Source organism: Chlamydotis macqueenii, chromosome 3 (genome assembly GCF_036417535.1).
Source record: "Chlamydotis macqueenii isolate bChlMac1 chromosome 3, bChlMac1.mat, whole genome shotgun sequence".
Taxonomy (NCBI): Eukaryota; Metazoa; Chordata; class Aves; order Otidiformes; family Otididae; genus Chlamydotis; species Chlamydotis macqueenii.
This window is the reverse complement of record NC_141558.1, coordinates 864,480-888,575: the sequence shown is the minus strand read 5'-3', so window position 1 is coordinate 888,575 and position 24,096 is coordinate 864,480. Positions and strand designations below refer to the sequence as shown.

Genomic DNA, 24,096 nt, shown 5'->3' with positions numbered 1-24,096 from the left:
GGGCACGGAAAAACCACAGAGGGTCACTCAGCTGGCCAGCCCCCGTCTCCCAAGCTCCAGGGAGTTCTGCTGCTGGAGAGGCACGCCCTGATCACAGGCGGGGCTAACGACTGGAAACAAGGTAGGAAGGGACAGATCTCATCCATCTGTCCTGTCAGCCCCCTCTGAACTCTTCCCAACGGGCGCCCAGGAGTTTTTAGACAACGCTGCGTACTGACGGCAGGGAAAGGACAACTCTCTTCCATCTCAGTTGAAGTGTGTTAACTCTAAGCATGTGTACAACACAACCATGAGTTTAAGGGCCAAGCAACTACGAGTTTACATCCCTTGGCTCTTTCGTGTATGTCACTCTATCTAGACAGCACCCCGACAAGAATTATTAACACCAAACAAGCTTCAGATCTTCAACAGTTCTCCTTCAGGGACTCGCTTGTCTTAGCATGCCAAGTCAAAGGCTGCAACAATTCAAGCAAACATCAAAAGCAACAGGAGCTGAAAATTTAGGATGGATGGCTTTTTCAAAGGAAAACGGTTAAGACCTACCTTTCGAAGAATGTCTTCTGCTAATGTGAGGAATGCCTTCTCAATGTTTATATTTGCTTTTGCACTAGTTTCGAAAAACCTAATACCGTGCTCCCTAGCAATCTAAAGCAAAAAAGAAAGAGGCTGGTTAGCATTACCGCAAAGTTACTCAGTTGGTGCTGCTATAACTTGGGGGTTATCGAAATTTAGAAGCACGTGATATTATTTTGGCCACAGCAGGCATCAGAAGGGCTAGCCGGGCAAAGTGTCACAACGGAAGATTTGGAACAAAATGGTTTAGAAACAGCAATCCCAGTGTACTAAAGCACAGGTCAATGCCTGAACGCAAGGTGACAGACACCACACAAGCCTGTCGCATGGTAAGTGACTTAAAGGACGCCTGAAAAATTTCAGTTATCAAAGCAAGCAGAAACTACGGCTGAACTTGTTCCATTCACTGCAGCTCTCTGCAGCACAGCTGCTGAGAAAGCATTCCCTGGACTTACAACCCATGTGCAAACCCAGCCACCTCCGTTCCCTGGCACAACCCCTCGTGGCACCTCCAGCGCCTGGAGCCAGGGGGGAGTCCTGGCGCCGATTCGCTGACTCGGGCAAGCATGGTTTTGTCCAGCGCTTACCTGTTCGCCTTTTGCTTTCGGGACAACTCTCTTATCTTCCATGTCACACTTGTTTCCTAACAGCATCCTCTCCACATCTTCGTTGGCATGCTGAAACGAGACAAGAGACAGGTTTACCCTTCTCCCCCAGCCAGCTGTAAATACCGACTTCGCTTTTGCACGTCCACGCTGTTCGAAGTCCAGGCTAACGCTGACAGGCCTTGGTGCCCTGCACTTTCCTGGGTCCTAACAAAAAATGCTAGAAATCGTTCTTCCTGTCTGAAAGAGCCTAAGTGCTGTTCTGTAATCTTCTCGTTAACGACACTAGCCTACCTAATCTTTGTTAATTTGCACGCAGTGACGTGGGGAAAGAATCTGCTTCCTGCCTGACATTTAAAGCTGTCAGGTTTTATGCGTGCTAGAGAAGCACATCACAAACGATGCTACAAAACACTGCAGGACAAGAGGAATCCCAAGTCTACAGCTGCCACCCATCAGGCTTCGTGCAGCGGCTTTGGTTGACACGGGTGCTTCACTGGTGTTTAAAGGTTCCTTTGCGTAGTTTTACTGCAGACAGGTGAGTCTCCTTAACAGTTGCAACCATGCTTTCAAACCACTGCAGAGCCAAGTAACCAGGAAGTTAGTTAAAAAAAAAAAAAAAAAAAGGAAAACATTTTGCCTGTAACTTTTTTTTTTTTAGAGTATCACCGAGTTAGCTAACAAAGGGTAATTACAGCTCTCTAGCACCACGCTGCTCCTCTGATGTGGCAAGCACCAGAGCAAGCCTGCGCGCCAGCTCTGTGCTTTAGCTCTAAGTTCTTCACACGGACCTTGAGAAACTCACACAGCGAAGTGGCACGCAGACTACAGACCGAGGGAACGTAAACCAGGACATCACAACGGGAACACCGAAGTGAGCACCACGCTAGCGCTCAGGATCCAAAGAAAAGCAGGACCACGAAACAGGGAACCACCTTTGTAAGGCAAAAGCGAGTGCCAAAGCTTTCTCAAGGAACACTGAATGAGCAAAACCAGCACGGCTGTGCAGTTACTGAAGTGCTGTACCGCCAGCATCCATCAGAGTAAGGAAAGAACATGCCCAAATATCCCCCGGACTAGCAGAGGAGATCCAGCAGCCACAGCACACAGCATCACTTAAGTGGATAACTGAAGTGCTCCGAAACCTGCCATGAGAAGCTTCTTGGAAAGTCTAATCTGAACTTACTTTCACTCCAACAGCCTTAATACCACTTTACGGCAGCATTACCAACAGAACTACAGAGGCAAGAGACCAACGCACCCGGCACGCCCGCTTACACTAACAACCTATTGCACGTTCCTCCAGAGAGCCACCTCCGGAGTTCAGGTCGCCAGGAGGATGAGCAACCAGGCAGCAAAGGCAGATTAAGATATCACGTAGAATAAGACTCGAAAAACGTTAAACTTCTCATGCGCACACACAAAAACGCTTACACAGCAACACACATCTTGCAAATACAGCCAACCACGACGTAAAAAACTCCGCACTTGAGCAGCTCAACTAACTCCTGCTAGCCCAAAGCAAAAGTGCACGGCACAGAACAGCTCTGCAGAGCGTGTGACCTTTGGATAATGAAGCACTTAGCAAGGATGAAGGCGTGACACCTCTAGGTTTCCTGGCTATTTCTAAATCAAGGCCTAAGCATCCTGTAGAAGCGCCTCCTTGCACAGAACAGCAATTCGGAACGGCAGCTTGCTTACTGAAAAGTCTCCTCCTTGAGAGCGCATCCCTGGCAATATTAACTCCTTGTAAAAGCAAAGCACTCAGTGACTTCATTCACAGCTATCATCTGCAATAATCCCGCACAGGAGTGGGCCACACCCGCCACACGTGTCAGTGAGCAGCCGTAGCACTGCATCTGGAACCTCAGAGGACAGCTTCACTCGTCAGTTCTGCAAATGCACTCCCTTAGTGAGCTCCTCCCACCATAAAAGAGCTTCCGAAGCGGTCAAACATCCCTCATAAAGCTGCAGCAACCACACAGCCTTCGCAACGCACCTAAATGGGCTGCGGAGGTTTGTGTGACACAGATTTAAAAACACGAGGTCAGCAAAAACCCTCGCTTCTCAGACACAACGGTACGAGTGACATCCATTGCTCAACCTCCCGGATACCACTGAGTTTTTTAAACAAAGCCACCGCAGAATCTAAAGGCCAAGTTTACATTCAACTCATCGCTGAGCCTCCTTCTGCGCTGCCGTACCTCCCCCTCCCTTCTGTACCCACCAAAATGTGTACCTTTCCATAAACAGTACCGCTTCCCATTCCTCGTGCTAGGAAATTTAAGTCCCAATATCACATTTTCTCTCTGGAAGAATCTTTCAGCAGCCTCAACGCTTCACCTAGCCATGCCTGACAGCACGCATCTGCTGAGGCCCAGTTCTACAGGGCTGTCTTCATGCTTTCCAGGAAAACAATGAAGCTGGAAAATCCAAACATTCATTCCGTTTGGGAACAGCATAACACAAGCAAGAGCTAACAGTTGTGCTGCTCTCTCACATCTCAGAACTCCCAGAGAATGAACTCTTGAGGAGTGTTTCCACATCGGTTTCTTCTGCTTCACCGGACCTCGCCCGAAATCGCGCCAGCCTCCTGCTCAGGCACACAGCTCCAACAGGACAGAACCGGCTGCGCAGCTCTGAGCGGCCTGCTAGCCTTCAACAGCAGCAGCTTGGCATGCCGCCTCCAACAGCCACGAGAAACTGCAAGTATCTCACTCCATCGGCGTCGGGGGAGCGCAGGTGATCGTATTGAGTTATCTTTGGGGATTCACGGAGTCGTCGTTATAAAATCGGTCAGAGCTCGGAGTGACGTTCCTACAGCTCCTCTACAGCCCCTCCTCTGCACAGCACCGTGTGGTGGCAGCTCCTCCCAGCACCGCAGCTCCCAGGCACTGGAAGAGGTAACTCCTTACCTCCAAGGATCCTCCAGCACAGAAAAAGCTTGCTCAGGTACGAATTTGACATTTTAGGGCACCGCCAGCTCCTGTGCAGTGCTGCAACCCTCCCCAGCACTGCTGAAGGGGGAACACAGGACCTACCCACGCTTCTGCCAGGGTAGAAGCAGCAGCTGAATTTTGTGGGACTCCTCGCAGCTCAGTTCTGGGGTCTCACCACCACTACTCACCTCATCGATGTTTCGCAGCCACTTGCTGATGTTCTCGAAGCTCTTGGCGTTGGTGATGTCGTATACTAGCATGATCCCCATGGCACCTCTGTAGTAGGAGGTGGTGATGGTGTGAAATCGTTCCTGCCCTGCCGTGTCCCTGCGGGAACAGACAACAGCACAGATCAGAGGCAAGCTCTAAAGAAACCAGCACAGCGTGTCTGAAATTTGCTCATTTCAAACTTTGTATTTTTACTGACTACTTGAAACTTGCACCCAGAAGGAGAAACTTGTATTTCCAAGTCTCGTATCTCACGGAAGCGTCTCGGACTCCTGAGCCTCAGCGGAACCCAGTAGCGGACGGGACAAAAACAGGAGCAAGAAACGCTCTGCTAACACTCTGATAGGACTGTGAGCTCCAGCAGCAGGGGCGGCTGAACAGCCCCAGAAACATCACTGTCCCACTCTCCCCTGTTGCTGACCAGTTCTCCCCAAATGAATGGAAAAATGTATAAAACTTTAAAGCCACAATTTTTAAGTTAAATACCATAACCAGTGACCAGCTTGCTCAGACACTGCACAAATCCCGCTGATTCAGCACCCAAATTTCGGTAGGGAGTTCCCAAAATGTTTTCGGTTGTTTAGCCGTGCTCTGTAAAGGTCAGGACAGACCGGAGCTGTGACCAGCGACGACCTGACCCAGCTGCGCAGTCACCACCACCGCCATGGCCGAGAAAACCCCTCTCCACTGCAGCAGCTGCTGAGCAGCCACGGCGATGGTCACTCAACATTTGCTGGAACTCAGACTTAACACTGAGACGAGTTTTGTTTTCAGATCAGACCTTACAAATGTGTATTCCTGAAATTTTGGACAAAAGTGTATGAAAAAATAAATCTGGGAGATGCACTGTAGCGTTAAAGTGTTGATTTCTATAAGCAATATGCTGAAAATTAACCACGCAAGATTGACGACAGTACGTATTTTCCCATCTCATTCTGAGATCTTCCACGGAATGCACGAGATCTGGTTAAACAAATCTGCAGGCCGTTGAATTGAGAACTAGGAGTTAACTGCCTGTGCTACAGCGTCCTTCAGAGAACAGAAACCTAACAGATCCCATGTGCACAGACAGCGTTCAGGGACGCTGTTCAATTAAGACGGACGTGGACCTGCTGGAGGGTCCAGAGGAGGCCATGAAGATGGTCAGAGCAACCTGATCTGGCTGGAGATGTCCCTGCTCTTTGCAGGGGGGGGCTGGACTGGGTGGCCTTGAACGCTCCCTTCCCACCCAAACCTTTCTGTGATTCTATTAAGAAGGCAGAATCAAGAGTGTCTCCAAATTTAAAGTGGTCTAAATGGTTCCCTAACCGCCTTCAGAAAGGCACAGCCTTCCCCTCCCTGACCCACAGACCCACATTTCCTTGCTCACAAACCAGTAACCTCAGAAAAGATGACGGACTGCAGCTGAACTAGTTCAGCTCATTTACTCATTTCCCTCTCTACTATTTTCTTTTTTTTTTTCCCTGAGGTCACAGCAAACGCCTTGGCAGAACACAGACACCACCACAGCTCTCCCCACCGCCCCGTCACCTTCAGTTGAACCAACAAACGCTGACTGTAGTTGCCAAATCCATTTGTTTAAGCACATGTCACACTTCTGGCCAAGCACCTGTCGGCAAATGGGGGTCCATGAAAAGCCTCAAGATCTGCCACGGAGGAAACGTTCCTGAGACGCAGGGGAAAAGCCGCACCAAGCTCCTCCTCAGAGCCCTATCAGCTCCGCTTGGCGCGGACCCCAGATCACTGCTTTCGCACACGATAGCTGCCCCAGAGGCTGGCTGCTCCCCGACTTTTCCCTCCTCCCAGGAGACGGCAAACACCAGGAGGAGGGCAAAGGGCAGAGGAGGAAGAGGGGCAGGGCCCAAACCCCAGCACCGCTGTGTTCAGAGCTGTTCTGACAGGCCGTGCTGCGCCGAGGTCTGGCAGCCGCCTCGGGAGGCGATCTCCTCCTTTCCCTGGCTCTACAGAACGCCCAGCGACACCCTCACTATTCCCAAAAGGTGCCGGATGTTCTGCTGGAGACCTCCGACGACTGCTGGCTTGAACTTCCCTCTCTCACGTCCTTTCTGCTGGCACACTTGGGCTTTCCTTAGCGTAAATTACGTAGTGTCAACCCTTGTCTTAGTTTTCACAGGTAACTAGAGGAGTTAGTTTCCTTTCTTTCTACAATTTTTTAAAAATTTTATTTTTATTGCACACATGAACGCAGCTCTTACACCTCCCCTGAATCTTCTCAAGCTCTTTAGCCCTGACTCAGTGGCCAAAGGTCTCAGACACCCAGCCTCACCTGTCTGCCCACGCCTACGCCAAAACCAGGACACCGCTCCAGCTGAGGGCTCGCTGGCCTCGCGCAGCAACATCTTCTGGAAGCCCTGGCCATGCCTGTTTACGCATCCCGCTCCCTTTCCTCGCGATTACGCAGATTTTTCTGACGTTTCAGTAACTGACTACACATCCTGAATTTGGTAACTTTGCATTTGTGCCCACGGAATTTCACAGGCCTCTTGTCAATGACATAGCTCTAACTGGTCAAAAGTAATGAATTATAACCCAGTCTTATTATCCTACACTTTGCAACATCATCTTTTCTTGCTCAGCTTAAATACAATAACCATACTCCCTCTTTCCTTACCCCAACCATTAAAGGAAACACGGCCTATCAGGAAACTCAGGACGGAGTCCTGCAAAATAACTCGCACATTTATTTTCTCTGCCCACGAGCTGTGCATGCACTCGATAGCATCCCCACCCAAGTCACTCGCCCCTAACTCGCTCATACCGACCAGGATGGTGTTGGAGAAGCCTTACCAAAACCACGCCCGCATACGGCATCTGCAACGCCTCCCCTCCTCGCAAGGCCAGTGGCCGCCACGGGACCGTGCGCTCATGTTAACTTACGTTCATTTCACACAGCTTGGCACTGGCAACACTGTTGTTGCTCGTCGCTTGTCACGTCCTGTGCACCTACAACCTACTCGCTCAGTTAACTCCCCCGGTGGTTTTCTGGCAACCGAAGCCAAGCTAATGGCTGAAAAGAAACCCGGGGAGGGAAAAAGCCAAGAACCTGGAGTGTTTCCCTTTTTTTAAGTAGTACTGTATCTGCCCTTTCCCCTTCTTAATGGATTCTCCATTCATTATTCAGAGCGAACTCTTAATGGCTGCGAGATCAGCGAACCGACCGAGGCACGCAGAGGAAATGAGTTATGGTTTTCAAACTGCCTGCGACTGAGGAATCCACCCCGAGCAAACGGCACAAGACAATCAGAGACCGCAGGTCTTTTTCACCGCCCTGGCGTTCCATTCTTTTCTTCCAGCCTCCAGGATGTAAGAACACACTCCAAAGGTATGGGTATGCAATAAATCCTTGAAGTAGGCAAAAACATTTGTGGAAGCTATCTAGCTCTCCAAGCTAGAAGAAAGGGAGACAAGGACGATTAAGACAGCCGAGGAAAATGAAGCCGTGCTGCACAGGAGGAAACGGAGAACTTGCTTTGTTCAGCCGCAAAATGAAGACAAAGAAGGTCGCCTTGTGGGACTAGGGAAAGGAGAAGCTCAAGGAAAGCGAAAAATCCATTTAAATTATTCTCATGCCAACATTAAAGTATGCATAAGCTGTATCATATTAGAGGTTTAACCAGCAGAGAGGGGAATTTCTGGGACAGCTTTCCGGTTGACCGAGCAGAGACTAAGGCAACGTTAAGATGTACTATGATTTGTTTATGAAAGATTTATGCAGACACAAGAAGAGATTATATCTGATGAGTTCTGGAGATCCTTCCAGTCCGCACAGCTCAAAAGAAAGGTCTTCAACATATTAAACTAAATATTTCCTAGCAAAATAATCCTACAAATTTTATTTCTGTTTCTTCTTACAGTATTTTAAAAGCACACAGCAGAATACTGCACTGAAGAAACTACTGCTCACGTTGGGCTCGCTCTGGAAGCTTCAGCGACCGGCTCAAAGACTTTCCTTCACAAAGGAACATCTGTAAGGTACTTCATGACCAGCAAATTTCAGCTTTTCTGAAAAATATTCAGCCAGAAAACAGAAAAAAAAAATCTATCATGAGGGAAGTATCCAATTGTTCGATAGGAAGTCAGACTGACAGGCCAAGAGTCTCCTCCACCTCGAGCTATGCAGGCGGTGAGGAGTCTCAGAAGTTCTCAGCAGCAAGAGTTCACTTTCAGACGTTCCTAGGATAACCGCAAAAATCAGCAAGACCGATCGCACCCCAGCCAGCGGCGCTGCCCGCAGCTCTGGCTGTGCGCCGCCATGCTTAAACGCAACAACGTGCATCTAAGAGGGAGCTGCCACGCGTGTGACTGTCAGACAGCTGTGCTGCTGCACATTTTTCACCTGGACAGGTGTTCCAATTCTGAAATACCTGGCTGATCCGGGATTTTTTCCCCCTCTGTGTTTCGCTTTATTTCATTGCCGTTATCCTGAAACCAGAGCTTTTCCCAGAGCCTCCCACTCCCGCTGGTGGATTTGCAGCAGCTTCCATTTCCACTGTCCTTGAGCAGAGTCCTTCCTTCTCTTCCGCCTCTGCTACCACTACGTGTTTTTTAGATGACAGTAGTATTTCCTTTCAGCCTTCGCTTCACCGGGATGAAGAAACCAGATGCGACTTGTGCGTTGTCACAAGCACGAGAGCCACGCCTGGTCAGCCCGAGGTTCTTCGGCCTCCGCCCCTGCGTAGTTCAAGGACCTCTGGAGCCAGAGATCACACCTGTGCATCTCTCACTCCAAAACAGACTGTTCCTTCGTGACATCCCTTGTGAACCCGCGGACGTCTGCGGCCACCACGGCACCTTGTGATAAGGAACTGAGGAATTTCACAGCCCAACTTCATCTCCTTGTGTTTCGCATGTGTCACCTTCCAGCCTGACGCTGAACTAATGTTCTGGTACTGGAAAGGGCAATGAGTTTACCCATTCCCACCTACCTTTCCCGGCATGCTCATGACTTGAAAAATGCACTTTGGGCACTTCTCTGATATCCTGAAGAATCCTAATCTTCCAGTTTTCTTCCTGAGACAGCCATTAATCCTTCCCGTCATCCTGCTTGCCCCTTCCTTTCTAGGGCACGCCATCAAAACTGTGTATCACATCAGACCGTGACACCTCCCTGCCCACTGGAAACAACCGCACCCCCGGTACCAGAAAAATCCCCTCTATTTTTTCAACTGCCTCATTATGCTAACAAGCAGTGAATTACGGGATGTCTAAGCCTTTTGGTTTCCTTTTCAAAGCAACTCTGTCCAAGCTCCCGGAGAACGACACCACACTCTTCATAGCTGACTTTTTAGCTCTACTGCTCTGTTCCTCTGAAGTGTTTCATTGCTGTTGCAGTAACACCACCATCTTCTCCTGGAGCAGTAATATCTTGTTTTGCTTCTTTTATTCTCCCTCCCTTCTCTGTACCATAAGCATTGCTGTACCAATATTTTTCAAGACATCCATCAGTGTCAGCCCTCCCAGGTCCCGCTCCTCATAAGTATCCCTACTCCCAAATCTTTACTCTGATGCCTTTCTCCCAAATCCTGTACTAAGCCCGTGGTTAGTGACCTTCCACGTGGCATCACATCACACACTGTCACATCAACGATTTTCCTAGACAGACAAGTAGCACAATAACCTAATCAAGCACATGCTGGAGTTCTACATGGTTCCACCCAGAGTCTGACGTACCAGCAGACCTCCTGATGGATCTGCCCTGAACAAGCCCACCTCTTCAGAAGGCCAGACCCGCGAGCTGTGTCCCGTCCTCCTCCTCGCTGGGAGCCCAGGCAGCACGCGGGGTTGCCCAGCCTAGCTGTGGCTCTCCAGCAGCCCCCTGCGCACAGACAATCCCACCTGCTACCCAGTCCCAGCATTCTCCACCGCCCCTTGTCCCAACCTCCCCTCTGCCCCATTTCAACATCGTTTTGCAACAGACATTTCCATTCGGAGCAACACAAAACCACTTTAATCCCAGCTTGATCCTTACTGAACAGCAACCTCACTTTTTTATAGCTATGAAGTATCGGGTTGCTTATCACCTCTGGCAAGGCTTCACTCCGCGCGACCTTTGTGCTCTTGCTTTACTCCTATATATACACTTCAGAGGTCAAGGCGCGACTGAGACACTGCCGCCTCTGCCCAGTTTCCATACCCGGGAAGAGACGTGGGGAGCATTCTGCTGTAGGAAAAGAGCAGAGCTGAATTAGAACATGCTGGTTTTCGCTGTTTTCCGTAAAACTAACTGTCCATGGAGACTGCACCCCACCCCAAGGAGTACAGAAGCCAGCACTAGCCACCGTAAAACACAGAGCAACTCCTGTCCTGTCCCGGACAACAGCACAGGAAAGATTTAAAACGCAGGTGATGGAGGCTTGCACGGACCAGCGAGAGGCAGGCCAGTGTAGCAACTTCAGCCCGACGGACAGCTTATTCCTATCGCTTTCTGTATGTGAAGAGAAATACACTTGTCACCCATGTAAATAACAAATCCTACACAATCAAAGACTTAATCACTCCCAGTGAGGTAGGAACCTCACTCTGTAAGCGACAGGTTTGTTCAGCCATCGCTTTTGCCAGTGATGGCTCACTGAGCACAGCTCCTTCGTAAACATCGAGCGTCTGTAAATGGCTAACACATACTAAGTTCTTTAAGGCACAAAATTCCGTCACCATCTGCCATTGTGCAACAGTTGAATGTCACTACTCTGACAGGTTTAAATCTGAATAAGCACCACTAATAATAACAATGATGACGGTAATAATAGTAACAGCAACAGTGACAAGACAAAACTGCCCCTGCTTGTAACAATAAGGGGGACTGTGAGGAAGCAGGAAAGCAGCATTACAGGGCTGGACTCGGATACAGTGGCTACCCAGGACTTGGAAGACGTGTCGGTGACTCCACCACATTAGCTTCTGTGCCTTTACTTCAGTTATAAAAACACATCACCTGGACGCAAGAAAAGCTACCACAGCCTTGGCTTTACAAGGGAAGTGTCCCACTAGACGCATCCCTCGCTCGCTAAGCTGCGGGAGCGGGAGCGGAGCGTGATTCTGGCAGTGTTTCACCAGCCCTAGCAGCAGGGGGTGAGTTTAAAGGCAGGAAGCCGTGGTTAAATATAGACGCGTTGCATAAAGTATCTGCACCGAAAGGCACTCCTGCTCCAGCCACCAAACCACAGCCGGGCAAAGCTCCCTTTCCTACAGAGAAAGCCGGAAACGACAGAGCCGACATTTCCTTCCCCCTCCATCAAAGTGCATGTCATAGAAACTTCACCTGCTGCTTTCCTAGCTTCATTTCAAATGGGAAATTTTGAACTGGCACGAACAAGCAGCAGAGTCAGGCAACAACCTTTCAACTCTGCCACGTTTAAAATTTGCAATTTCAAAAGACCCAGCTCACCCAAACGCTTCTTCATTTCTCTAACCACTGAACCCCACAATGCATACAGCTTCACTGTGCCTTGTCTTTGTCCGTACACGCATCCTCATTTTTCCGTATTCTCAGTTTTTACATTTCATGACGACTTTTTCCCTGAATTTAATCTACCACTTCCTTTAAGTCATTCCAACGTTTTGTTCTACCTTTCTATCGCACAGTAATTCACAGCACCTACCCTGCTGGGGTGAAAACCACAACCCAAACGGTTGTCAGCAGCTACGGCCTGATGTGGGTTGAAAATCTGAACGTGAACAGCCTGGCGAACTCCACAGCGAGCGCCGCCCAGCCAGTCAGCCCGTGAAGCTGCCGTTACACCTGACTGCTCTCTCACTAATGCTCTCAGTCCCTTCCTTTCCGCTGCTCCGCTTTGGGTTCCCAGCTGATCTGTACCCATCCCTCCTCAGACAGCCCCGCCTAAAGCGCTGCCCTCACGCAGACGGTCACCCTTCAGGGCTCCCTGCTGAGTTACTTCATCATCCACGTGCTTCCTCATCGACTGGCTACGCAGCTAATACAACAAAATCAACTTGGACAACTCTTTCCCTTGCCAGGCATTCATTTATTATAAAACAAGTTGGCCAACTTCTGCTTGCAGGACTGGGACATGAGAAACAACTGAGACATACGGTGGACGCTCAGAGCGATGGTAACAATTCAGAAAACGTTAATTAGGAAGGATAATCATTCAGTTGGTTTGCCTGTGCTTCCTTCGCACTGGGACCCATCCATCTGCACCTATGAAGGCCACATTACCAAGCCAGAAAATATTTTTATTAGTGGGGGACAAAATGGGTAAATTCACACTCGAAACAAATCCAAGCTCTGAACTGTCGTCAAGCTGGAGAGTGCACCAGCAGTACGTGTAGGTGGTGGGGGCAGGAGTCTAAACAGACCCACAGGCTAGGAAAAGCTCTGTCACACCAGCTTTCCCGACCTGGCTTGGCACCGGGCTGGTGAAACAGATTTGACATGCCTAGCAAGTTGAAAGGAAAGAGTGAGTTTTGCCCCATGTTAGACTTCCCTACAGAAAAGCAGCCACGCTGAGAAACTCTCCACAGTTCATCAGGGAAAAATACAAAACAAGCGCAGGCATGGATTACGTTTCCTGCTGAAGTCAATTTATAGTCATGGATCTGAGGCAACTCCTAATTTTACAATTCCAGTTTTGAAACACTTCCCAGTAAATCCCGGCCTGTGACAATGCCGTCCTCCCAAACCAGAGCCGTGCCAGCAGCCTGTCCAAGGGAGCAGTCAGTAACAACGGTGACAAACGCAACGCACAGATCTCTCCCCCCATCTCTTAAAAATGGTTTCGGGGAACACCCATGGAGCTTTACCACCGCTGCAAACCTCAAGCACAATTACAAAATTAGATACCTGAATAATCTCAGAAAGAGTAAACTCACAAAAACCTGCTTCTGGAAGAAGCCAGCCAGAAGGACACCACCCCGCAGCTCCTCGGGTGCGTTACTCACCATATCTGTAGCTTGATCTTCTTTCCTTGTAATTCAACTGTTTTAATCTTGAAGTCTATCCCTAAAATGAACAAACAGATAAATAAGTAATTAGTATTTATTTTACACCTTCAGGTAACGTTGTTAAGATAATCTGTTTGCAAAAGCTTTTCAGTTTCTTGCTTATTTTTATGAAAGAATAATATAAGGATTTTTCATTTTTTTTTCTGGAGAATTTCCAGAAAAATAAGTAGTTTGGGAGTTTGGGTATAAATGTAAACATCCTAAACAAAACAGCTAGCTTTCTTCCTTTATTTAAAAAATATTTCCCGCCTAAGTGATTAAACCACAACATTTTGCATACGCTGAAAAACTATGTGAAATACACAAATGTTTGTTTATTTTTTATGCCTAATCCTCACGGTACCACCAACTCGGAAACCTCTCACAAAAACCCGCTTTCCCCCCCCAAGATTCTCCTACCCAAGCAGCCCACCCGCGAGAACACCACCAGCTGCAGAAACCTTAGCGCCTGGCAGGCGTTTGCCGCGACTCCCCGAGGCGGGCGCCAGACCCGCGCCCAGGCTCTCCGCGCCCTCGTACCACGCAGCGGAAGCCCTAAGCCGTCCCACAGCGGCGCGTGGTTTATGGCCGGTCAGTCGAGGCTCCAGTAACGTCAGCAGAAGGGCTGAAGCAGCACGAAGCTTTCAGCCAGCAATAGAAGGCAAGTTACCAGCGCGGGCTGGCGCCCAGCCGCCTCTCCTCGTCCCGGTCCGTCCCTGCTCAGCCCCGAGGGGGCACACGCAAAGCCAGCGCCTGGCAGAAGTGCGTAAGCACGACTCCCAAAACTCAGAGTAAGCAGAAGTCATCCTGACAGACCACGAGCAAGGTTTTACCTTGAATAGCAACTAAAACAAAATAATTCACAGGCTAATTTGTGGCAAAAGCGGGAATGGCACCACAGGGAAGTTAGCGAACTACAAGATTTGCAAGGACTGACCGACGAGGAGATGAAGGAGAGCTGTCCTGAGAAGAACGAGGAAAGAAGAAACTATCAAACTGACAGATCCTTAGCAGAGACCAACGCTGAAATCAGTATTTAATATTTTCACTATTAACTCTGGTGTAATGAATTGTCCTAATTGAAGCCTCCTGCTTACAGAAGTGAGACGCATTGGACAACGGACAAATAAATTAACAAACTGATAATCCTTAATACAGAATAAAAACACGAGAGGAGTGTCAGCAGTACAGAACACAACGTCACATGTCTGCTACCCAAGAATTTCATCTGTGAACCAGCAGCTCTTTTCGGATGACAAAGAGGAAAATCCAAATGCTGAGATGACCGCTTTACTTTCATGGAGTAACCACAACCCAATGGAGAGGCAACCCCAGAACAAGCAAACACAATCCTGCAGGCACCTGGTGAGAACCTTCCACCCAAGGCAGGGAAATACAAACCCCGCTGTGCTAGACCTTGGTGAAACCTCATCCGTGCAACGGGTACAGGCGAATCACTTTTCCCCAGAAGAGCTGGGCTCAGACACGGACGCCATGCAAGACAAACAAGATGAGGATCTCCTCCAGAGCAGAAGAGGCTTGAGGACCATGTCTTGTTTCAACCTTCTCTTCCCCAAATTGCCTACAAGACTGATGAGCGCTGACTCCATCCAGCGGAGCAGGAACACTGCAAGCCATCTTCTCAAAATGCTCTGGCAGTAATGAGATGCCAGGGCTTCGACTTTCAATTCACACCAGAGAAACACCGCTGATAGCTGCCCAAGCTTTCCAAAAGTCTGTTTATATTTAGACTTAAAAGGCAGCAGCTGCAATCACAAACTTCCCCCCCTAAATCTACAAGGTCATTTTATACCAAGTAAGATTAAATAGAATTTATGAAACGCGCTATTATGTAAGAACTCTACGTGGGAAGTCTGCTTTAAAGTCCAGGCCCAGCTCCTTTTAGCTCTGTATGCTGCACACACTCCCCCATCCTAAGGTTGAAATACTAAACTAGTAAAGTCTTTTCAGGTCAAATGAGGATACTAGAGCCTCTCTGGGCAAGGCTAACACAATTCTGGACGGTGGGGGGCAGGAGAATCCCCCTCCCCACAGGCCTGTGTTGTGCAGGGGCAGGAAGGGGGATGGCGCTCGCTAGATGGACACCTACCGCATCCGTGGCCAAGAAGGAAAACAGGGAATAACCCCCAAATGAATCCCTCACGGAGCCTCCTACGGTTACCACGTACTTCATAAACACGGGCTGGTGTAAATGGGCTGAATTCCCCCTTTCTCAAGATTTAAAGCAGTACAGTGACTGAAGGCCGAGGCTGTCCACTAATTCTAGGACATCAGCCTGGGACCTTCAGACCCCAGTTCCAGGCCAGTGCTCCATTTTTTCCCAATTAGGCAGAGCAGTACTTCATCCCTCACGTTAAGTTAAATTTCTGAATCGATACAGCCAGCATCATACACACATGGTTTGAAAAGTACACCCGTGGAGTGATTAATGGCCAGCACACAAAACTGCCCCAAATACACTCAACTACCTCCACATTTTGCAGCGTTCGGCCAAGCTGTTTGCTACGAGGTAGCGCTCCACAGCAACACTATCGAATGAACACAGCATTTGCCAAAAGATCGTAACTAAAAAGATCTTATACAGCAACACTTGCTTTAAGGCTCTGCCCAGCTGAAGTCGGATGTCTGACAGCCACTTTTTATGCGTTAAGATAAAGTAAGCCACGAACCCAGCCAAGGAAATTAACTCTTCTCTGCACTGAGCGGGATTTAGCCAACTCTAGTATTTGGGGATAAAATAAATCTCTAATCCCATGTTATACTCAGCTTCCACTCCAATTACAACGTAATACCGGTTCAGCCTTCGTAGCAGAAAGGTTATTATAAATAGCAATGACTGCCTCTCAATACTTCCAAAGCAGTTTTAACTGACCGGAAAAACGAGACTTCTGCACTGCGATAACGCCCATCCACTTCTGGGTCTGTCCAAAGAAGTCATCAGCGACACTGGGTCAGCAGAAAGACAAAGGTTTCGGAGAGGACAGATTACCGGTACGGGCAGCTTCCAGTAACATGAAGTTCAGGAAAGAGTTTAAGAGGGTAACGCGTATAAAAATCGAATGGCACGCAGAACGGGCATATTACTATCACAGGAGGATGATGACAGAAGTAATGAATTAGAGATGAGCACAAAATTACTCCCTCATGAAGTATCGATCAGATGTTCATCGACTTCCACGGGGCAAACTGGAATTCGCAAACCTGGAAGTATACCGCTGGCCTATCAAACACCTAATATAATTCCAAATTTTTATTGGAAAGTATGGAAATGTTTGTTGCGCTTCAGGATAGCTCACAGAGTTTAACAACAAAGTCTCTTACAGGCAAGATGATCCCAGGTTTCTGCCTCACTTCTGGGTTCCCTTCCGACTTCACGTCTTGTACCCGCTGCTTACAGCAACGTATGGGCCCAGGTCTGCCCAAAACTGAACCCACGGCTTTAAAGACAGACAGAAGATTTTTACGGATTCTTTAGGATACTGCTCTTCAAGCACCAAGGTTTAAGAAGTAAATCAGTGGATCTCACGGCTCGTGCACCACGGTCTGCGCTTACACAAGTACTGAAAGCCGCTGTGAACACGCAGGCCCAGAGGGGTTTCGGGAGCCGGAAGGTCAGGCCGCTGAAATCCAGCTCTCCCATCCCTGCCCCAGCAGTGGTTACTGTCAGCGACTCCTGACAAAGCACTCCGGTTTTAGTCGTGTAAGCTGAAATACCCAAATGTCTTGCTGAACACAGAACTATCTGCTCAACGGTTTTCCGTTTCCACCGCTCTCAGACGAAAGACGTAACGAAGACCCGAGACCTGCGTCAGCAGAACAGCGTGTTTTACATCCGTAACCGCTGCATCCAAACAGTTGTGTATCACTTTCCACCTTCTCAGGCCCCCGCCAGCGTTTTGTCAAGATCGCTCCTCTTGCTACATCACAAACCCACCGTTCTTGAAAGTGAAAGACAGAATGCCGCCAGCACAAGAGGGAGGGAGGAAGTTATTTTCCAGTCCATTCCAGAGCTGCAAGTGATGAGCTAGCCCTTTTCAGGCAGCACGAATCCTGTTTGCATTCTTCCCAAACAAAGACACCATTCAGCCGGGCGGCAAGGAGCGGAATGTAGGGCAAGAGAGGGGCAACGCTGCAGCGCCAGGAGCCCGACACCCGACCTGCACGGCAAAGCATCACCCGCAGTCGGCACAGAAATACGTGCGTTCGGTGTTTCATTTGTGAACGTACTTTAACAGCACGGCGTATTTTCAACTCGGGAAAGAAAAGGAAAAGTGTACAAATTCATAGTCGAGGCTCATGTAGCTCTAACAGCTACAGAGGTATGTAAACCTTACCTTACTGCCTGATTTTTCAGGAATTCCAGTGTCAAGTAAAGAAAGATTTCTTTCTGCCTGGCCAGTCACTATCTGCTATCCCCCTTCGAATGAACAGCTTCCAAATTCACAAAGTAAGAAGCGACACAGCTTCGTGGCTCACGGCACGTTCGTACACAGAGCACAAGCAGTAACGTACCTACAGCCAGCACACCACCGCCGCCACGGAAGCACACGGAAAACCGGTACCGTATCCTTCAGGTATGTTTACAGCTTACAGCAGGGTCCAAGAAACAACCCTAAAATGCTTTTATTTAAATAGCAAAAGCACAATAAAAGAAAACTCACCAACAGCAGGAAAACACAGCGATAGCTAAGCCTGGAAGCTTTTAGAATTACAAAATTCACTTTGGGGCAGAGAGCTTTGCAGAGCTTTGTCTAGTCCTTCCGCACTGTCCTGGTTCTGGCTAGGATAGAGTTAATATTCACCTGAGCCGGGTGGAGAACTGAAGCTGGCAGCCCCTATGGCTGGGATAGTTAACTAATTAGCTAACAGCTGGGGTTAATTTACCCAAATTAGCCAAAGGGCTATTCCATCCCATCTGCCATGGTGCTCAGTGTATCAGTGAGGAGGGTGCTGAAGGGAGGCCCCCTGCTACTTGGAAGAGACTGGATGTGGAGATCTGTTGTGAGCTATTATACTGTATTTGTGTTCCATCACTGTCTTGTTTTCTTCTGTCATTGCTGTTAAATTTACTTTTTGTTCAATCTCAATCCACATGTTTGGTTTTTTCCTGGTTTTCTTTTGTTTGTCAAATCTCCCCGTTCTCTCGGAGGATGGGGGGAGCGAGAGAGAGACTGCGTAGTCTGGTCCCGATCGGGGCTGAACTACGACACACACAGAACGATCTGATCCCGAGATCCCACGACTCTCAAGACAGATTTAAGTCTTTCTTAAGCTGCACAAGATGACTTCTGAAACAAACTCCTGAGCCAGATATTGCTTCAGAAAGTTTATTAACCTCTAGAGCATAACACCAGTGAACACGTGATTCCTCCAAGCCCTCCCAGTGATACGCTTTCCAAACATACAGAGTCCAAAATTACAAACTCTCCCAAGTCCACCTAAGTCTTGCACACAAGCTTTAATGCTTCAGAACGTTACTCTGCTAAGAATAAGCAGACATTAACACTTGTCATCAGTGAGGCAGTTAAGATCAAACACTTTGTAAGAAGGCTTTGGATGTGAACACACCTTCTCCTTCCAAAGCAAGCCCCACACAAGCGTATCAGGCAAGAGACAAGAGTTCTGGTGTTTATTAAGCTCTCGGTGATCTCAGTTACTACTTAGGTCTTTCAAAATATTTATTCTACGAGGTATTCATACCTGCACAGTACGAATATACAACATTCCCAACCACACTCAACATTTTAAGTGCCAGCACTACTTTTCAGAGGCTTTGTATCCATTCGATTTCTACCACTTCCTCCCTTCTTCACAACTTCAGCGCAGAAGCAAGTCTCAACGTTGGGTTTCCAGGCGTTGGGAAGACTGGGACTTTGCCGAGACAATGTTTTGCATCTGGTATGAAAGGTGTTTGAAGCACAAGATGCAGACAGAAGAGTTGATTTCGGAGGAGCAACAGCAAACTCCAGGCCAAGTGAGCATTCTGTGCCTTGGCACGCTGGCACCACTTGATTCCAGCTCTACAGAGACCTGTGCGGGTACACACGGATTACACAAACATACACAAGCCTGTCTTAAAGAACCTTAACTCCACATCTTAATAAAAAAAAAACAAACCACAAAAAAATCAAACTTGCTTCTTAGCAAAACTTGTACTGAACTTTGTTTTGATACTGCAGTGACTTCTTAAAAGCAGTTCATTTACAGCGGAGATATTTACAGATTAGATGATCCGGTAACAACCTCCGTTCTCATTCCTCCGAAGGAAACACCTTATTGCAGCCTGTCAGTACTTAAAGGGAGCCTCTAAGAAAGATGAGGACAGACATTTAGTAGGGTCTGTTGTGACAGGACGAGGGGTCATGGTTTTAAACTAAAGGAGGGGAGATCCAGACCAGAAATAAGTAAGATATCTTTTACACTGAAGGTGGTGAGGCACCGGCCCAGGGTGCCCAGAGAGGCGGTGGATGCCCCATCCCTGGAAACATCCCAGGCCAGGTTGGCCGGGGCTCTGAGCAACCTGATGTGGTTGGAGATGTCCCTGCTCCTGGCAGGGGGTTGGGCTGGGTGGGCTTGAACAGGCTCTTCCCACCCAAACCCTTCTGTGGTTCTGACAGAGTATTCAGGAACACTGCAAGTCTGCAAACTAACCACGAGCCAGACTGTTCTGGAAGAGAAAGTCGAGCTATTCACAGACTCATCCTCTGGCAAAAGCTTAAGTGAAAGCGTAATTTTTATCTGAGTGAGAAAAATTCAGCTGACGTGGTAAAGAACAAGAGGAAGCTTTAGGCTAGCTGGGACAAGCCTCTAAAGTTATGGCAATTCTTTCTGAAATACAGATTTGCTAGCTTTGGCAAAAAGCACAGCATTCTGCTACAGAGGAGAGAAAACTCCTAGTAACTGCTCTCTAAAGGAGCTGCAACCCATATTATCCTCCACTATTGCTTGTGGAGGATCTTACATCTTGCATTAAATGCTCTAACAGATGGATCTCTGTGACTATTAATTCTTTGTGAAGTCTTCTTTCCCTGGAGAAAACTGCAATAAAACAATAAAAGACAGCAGACAGTCTCAAACTCTTGCTCACTGAAGCAAGTCTGAACGAGATTATCGGAGAGAGACAATGAGGAAACACGAAAACCTGGACTACTTGGCTTCTTTTAAGCAGTACTGAGAAACTGCAGATCGAGGTATGGAATTGATACTTTGGGTCACAACTGCATTCCCTAACAAGACATTTACTCATCAGGAGCGAGGGATTGCATCGTGTTTGAACTCCTCCTTGCCTCCAGCCCTCATCACACGTGGGATGGTCCGCTACTGCAGAAGAGGGAAAGGCAGTGTGACCAGCACCGAAAACGAGCCATGGAATCAGAATGAGAAGCCTCTTGATGCTTTAGAGGCTGCCGAGATGCAAGCACACAGCACTCTTAGTCCAGACCTCAGGGGCAACACTCATTTTGCTCATGCCTCTGTAGGAGGACGTACAAAGAGTTACCACAGCAGCTTCACACCTCTTGGTCTCTCAGTATGAAATCTGCCCTGCTTTCCAGCTTTCAAGCGCATTTAATCTCGTGAGCAAACAAGATAGTACCTAAGTAAAAAAGACAGCTAGTCTTCCTCTTCCAGGAGGAAGCTCACTCCAGGTGCACGCTTACCTGCTGATTTTCTTTTGTGTGCGTTTGCATACGTACATACAACACAGACATACCTCCAGCCTCCCACATACACATATGTACCTCTTCTACACTTTGGCGTGGCAAGGAATTACTTGAAGAAACAGAAAAAAATATTGTTTAACATTAACCTCTATGTAAAACAAACAGCTCCCCTCTTACTTTGGAAAGGTGAAAACCAAGACGGCTGAACGCAAGTTCTACCAATATCACACAGATCCTCAGGACCCCCTTGGTGTCCCAGCCCCACGGACCTCTCTCGTAGCTCTCCTGATGAGCTGGAGTTGGTCAGGGATCACCCGCCACAACGCAGGATGCAAGTCAGCTCAGACACCCAGCACGGCCTGCAGAGGCCTCAGGTCTGGACTGTCCTTAGGTGGCTCGTTTTGGAGCCAGGAACGCCAGGTTTCAGCCCTGTGCTTGCCCGTGCCGCGTTCTCCACCTGCAGGTGGGGAAAAGCGGGGTGAAAGGAAGGAGCTGCGTGGCGAGAAGCAGAGCTCTACACAGACACACAAGCCCTGGTTAGGACAGTTACAACTGCAACCCCAGCGCCAGTTCCTCCCCTTACAAAAACCAGAGCAAGTTACTTACGTGTCTCAAGTCCCTTTTACCATTTTAATAAAAGCAGCTAAGACAACAGCTCGAGACTGACGCGTGGAGCGAGCTACACTCCCCAGCAAGACTTCTCCTTTTTGTCTAATTCTTCTTGAGCTCACACTAAAACCTGCAAGCGCACCAACTACTGCGGGCAACTCCCAGAACTGAAGGGACATGATCCACGACAAGCGAGCACTGCTGTAAGACAAAGCAAAAACCAGGCACCTATATTAAAGAAAACTAAGAATGAATTTAATAATTAATAGATAGAATCACAGAAGGGTCTGGGTGGGAAGGGAGCGTTCAAGGCCACCCAGCCCAACCCCCCTGCCAGGAGCAGGGACATCTCCAACCGGATCAGGTTGCTCAGAGCCCCGGCCAACCTGCCCTGGGATGTTTCCAGGGATGGGGCATCCACCGCCTCTCTGGGCACCCTGGGACCATGCTCCACCACCTTCAGTGTAAAAAATGTCTTCCCTATGCCCAGTCTGAATCTGCTTCCATCTATTTTAAAGCCATCACCCCTTGTCCCACCACAACAGGCCCTGCTGAAGAGTTTCTCCCCATCTCTTATCAGCCCCCTCTAGGTACTGGAAGGAAGCTGCTTCTTTTGATGCAGCCCAGGATGTGGTTGACTTTCTGGGCTGCCAGCGCACATTGCTGGCTCATGCTGAGCTTAGAGATTGTGTTGATATCATCAGAAATTTTTTCAAAAATTAACAACATGTTTCAGCATATAACAATATGCCTGCTCTGGTCAGCAGAGGGGAGCAGGTGGGAGAAGAATGACAAAAAAGAAAGCATAGCAGGTAGCAACCATCAGTCAGCGAGTGGATCATCGTTCTGCCCTCAAGGTAATTTCTGTGCTTCTGCAAAACCAAAATTATCTGTCCTAGCCCAGCAAGAAGCTTTAAGTGGCTTTCCAGAAGTTTAACTTCAGCAGTGTAATCAACTAACAGAGCTAAACGCAGACGGTGAACAGCGGCGGCACACAGGTATCTCTCACCAGCTGAGTATGCGGAGCTGGGCGATCTGATTGCTGCTATCAGCCCAAGAGAACTCCACACAGACTGCTGCAAAACAAAGTAAGTTATAAATAACGCAGGGTACCCACTGCACACAGAGGGCAGGCAACACTCAGACCACGCTGCAGACTGCCATTCGTTTTAGCTGAAGGCTACCACCATACTGCTCAGACCCAAAATAAATGCTTACAAAAACAAAAACAAAAAACTCCAAAATAAAACAAAAAAAAAACCCCAAAAAACTTACAAGAGCGAGTGCCCGTGCAGTCCCCACAGCTGGAATGGCTCAGGGCTCCTACTCGCCTGCAGGCCAGGGAGCACCCACGTAACCTGTTCTGCTCAGACAGCAGCCCACTGCCAGGAGCGGGGAGCAGAGCCCCAGCGGTCGGCGCAAAGGGGCTCCGCAAAGCCAAGCGAGGCCGTGCAGGACTCCCAGAGCCACCGCCTGGAGAAGGCTGCGGGGAGAACCTGCGGCAGCCCCCCAGGACCGACACGGAGGGTACCAGGAATCACAGGGCCGGTGACACTGAAATGGCCTCCTGGCTGTCCTTGCTGTCCTCTTCTAGACCCTTACCTCCATCGGGTTTGCCATTCAGTGACCAGGAGTGTAACGAAGCACTCAAGATACGAGCAGGCTGTGGATGTACACAGTGGTAAATCAGAGATTCAGTGAATTCATGTGCTGCAGTGTTTCACCTTCTCTGCGCTAACATTTTCCTACTGCAGCATGTGCGAACTGGAGCAGCAAGACGAACTCACTCTTCCTGCTCTGCAAGGTTCCAAGTCATGGCGATTCAGCATCCACAGAGCACCAGAAGCTGCATCCAAATAAAGTAACACGTACCTTACAAGAACCCTTCAGAAACGCGCACTTGGTTAATTCCAGTAGCTTAAGAAAGTTCCACAACTGGCCGAGAGGAAACACCCACAAAGGTAAGCGTCCTGGCTGAGAGCCTGGTTTTGACGGAGCTAGGCACGGGAGGACAACGGTAGCAGAGACACGGATTGAATTCCTTTGATTCCACCAGCCACAAACGATGATGCGAGCAGTGGCACATTTTCTCCCCCACTCCCCTTTCCTACATACCCAGCCACTGGTGTCACCCTCCCACCCTCAGGCTGAGTCTATCACCCAGAGGCCGCTCCTTTCCCAGAGCGCCTTCCTCAAGTGCTCTGCCAGTCACCCACTCACCAAACCACCCACCGCACGCTTTGTTTTAGTACCCTGGCGTTCTGCTGCCTGGGTAAAGGCTCACTCCTTTACCTGGAGGCCACCAGCCCCAATCCACGTCACCTGGATAGCAGCAGCAGCGGCACAGAACTGCTTTTCTTAGCAACATTCACAGTAACAGGCAGAGAAATACCGGGGGCACAGCTGTGGCTTCGACTGCCAGGATGCACGGTACCTGCAGCATCCTGAACAGCGGTATTTTTGTAGAGCAGGTACTGAGAGAAGTCATTACGAGCACAC

At 48.8% G+C, this 24,096-nt stretch overlaps 1 protein-coding gene across 2 annotated transcripts in view; it reads right to left on the bottom strand.

The window, feature by feature from the left end:
- The window catches only part of RAB10 (RAB10, member RAS oncogene family), a 45,386-nt gene that overhangs the window by 4,050 nt on the left and 17,240 nt on the right, over positions 1–24,096 (bottom strand). The window contains exons 2-5 of one of the 2 annotated variants that reach the window (XM_086743301.1): positions 13,265–13,325; positions 4,306–4,444; positions 1,161–1,250; positions 544–645 (exon numbers count right to left, since the gene is read on the bottom strand). In XM_086743301.1, coding sequence (XP_086599427.1) covers positions 544–645; positions 1,161–1,250; positions 4,306–4,444; positions 13,265–13,325 — 392 coding nt within the window. The remainder of the gene's footprint in view (positions 1–543; positions 646–1,160; positions 1,251–4,305; positions 4,445–13,264; positions 13,326–24,096) is intronic. The other variant, XM_086743302.1, reaches the window with a different exon arrangement.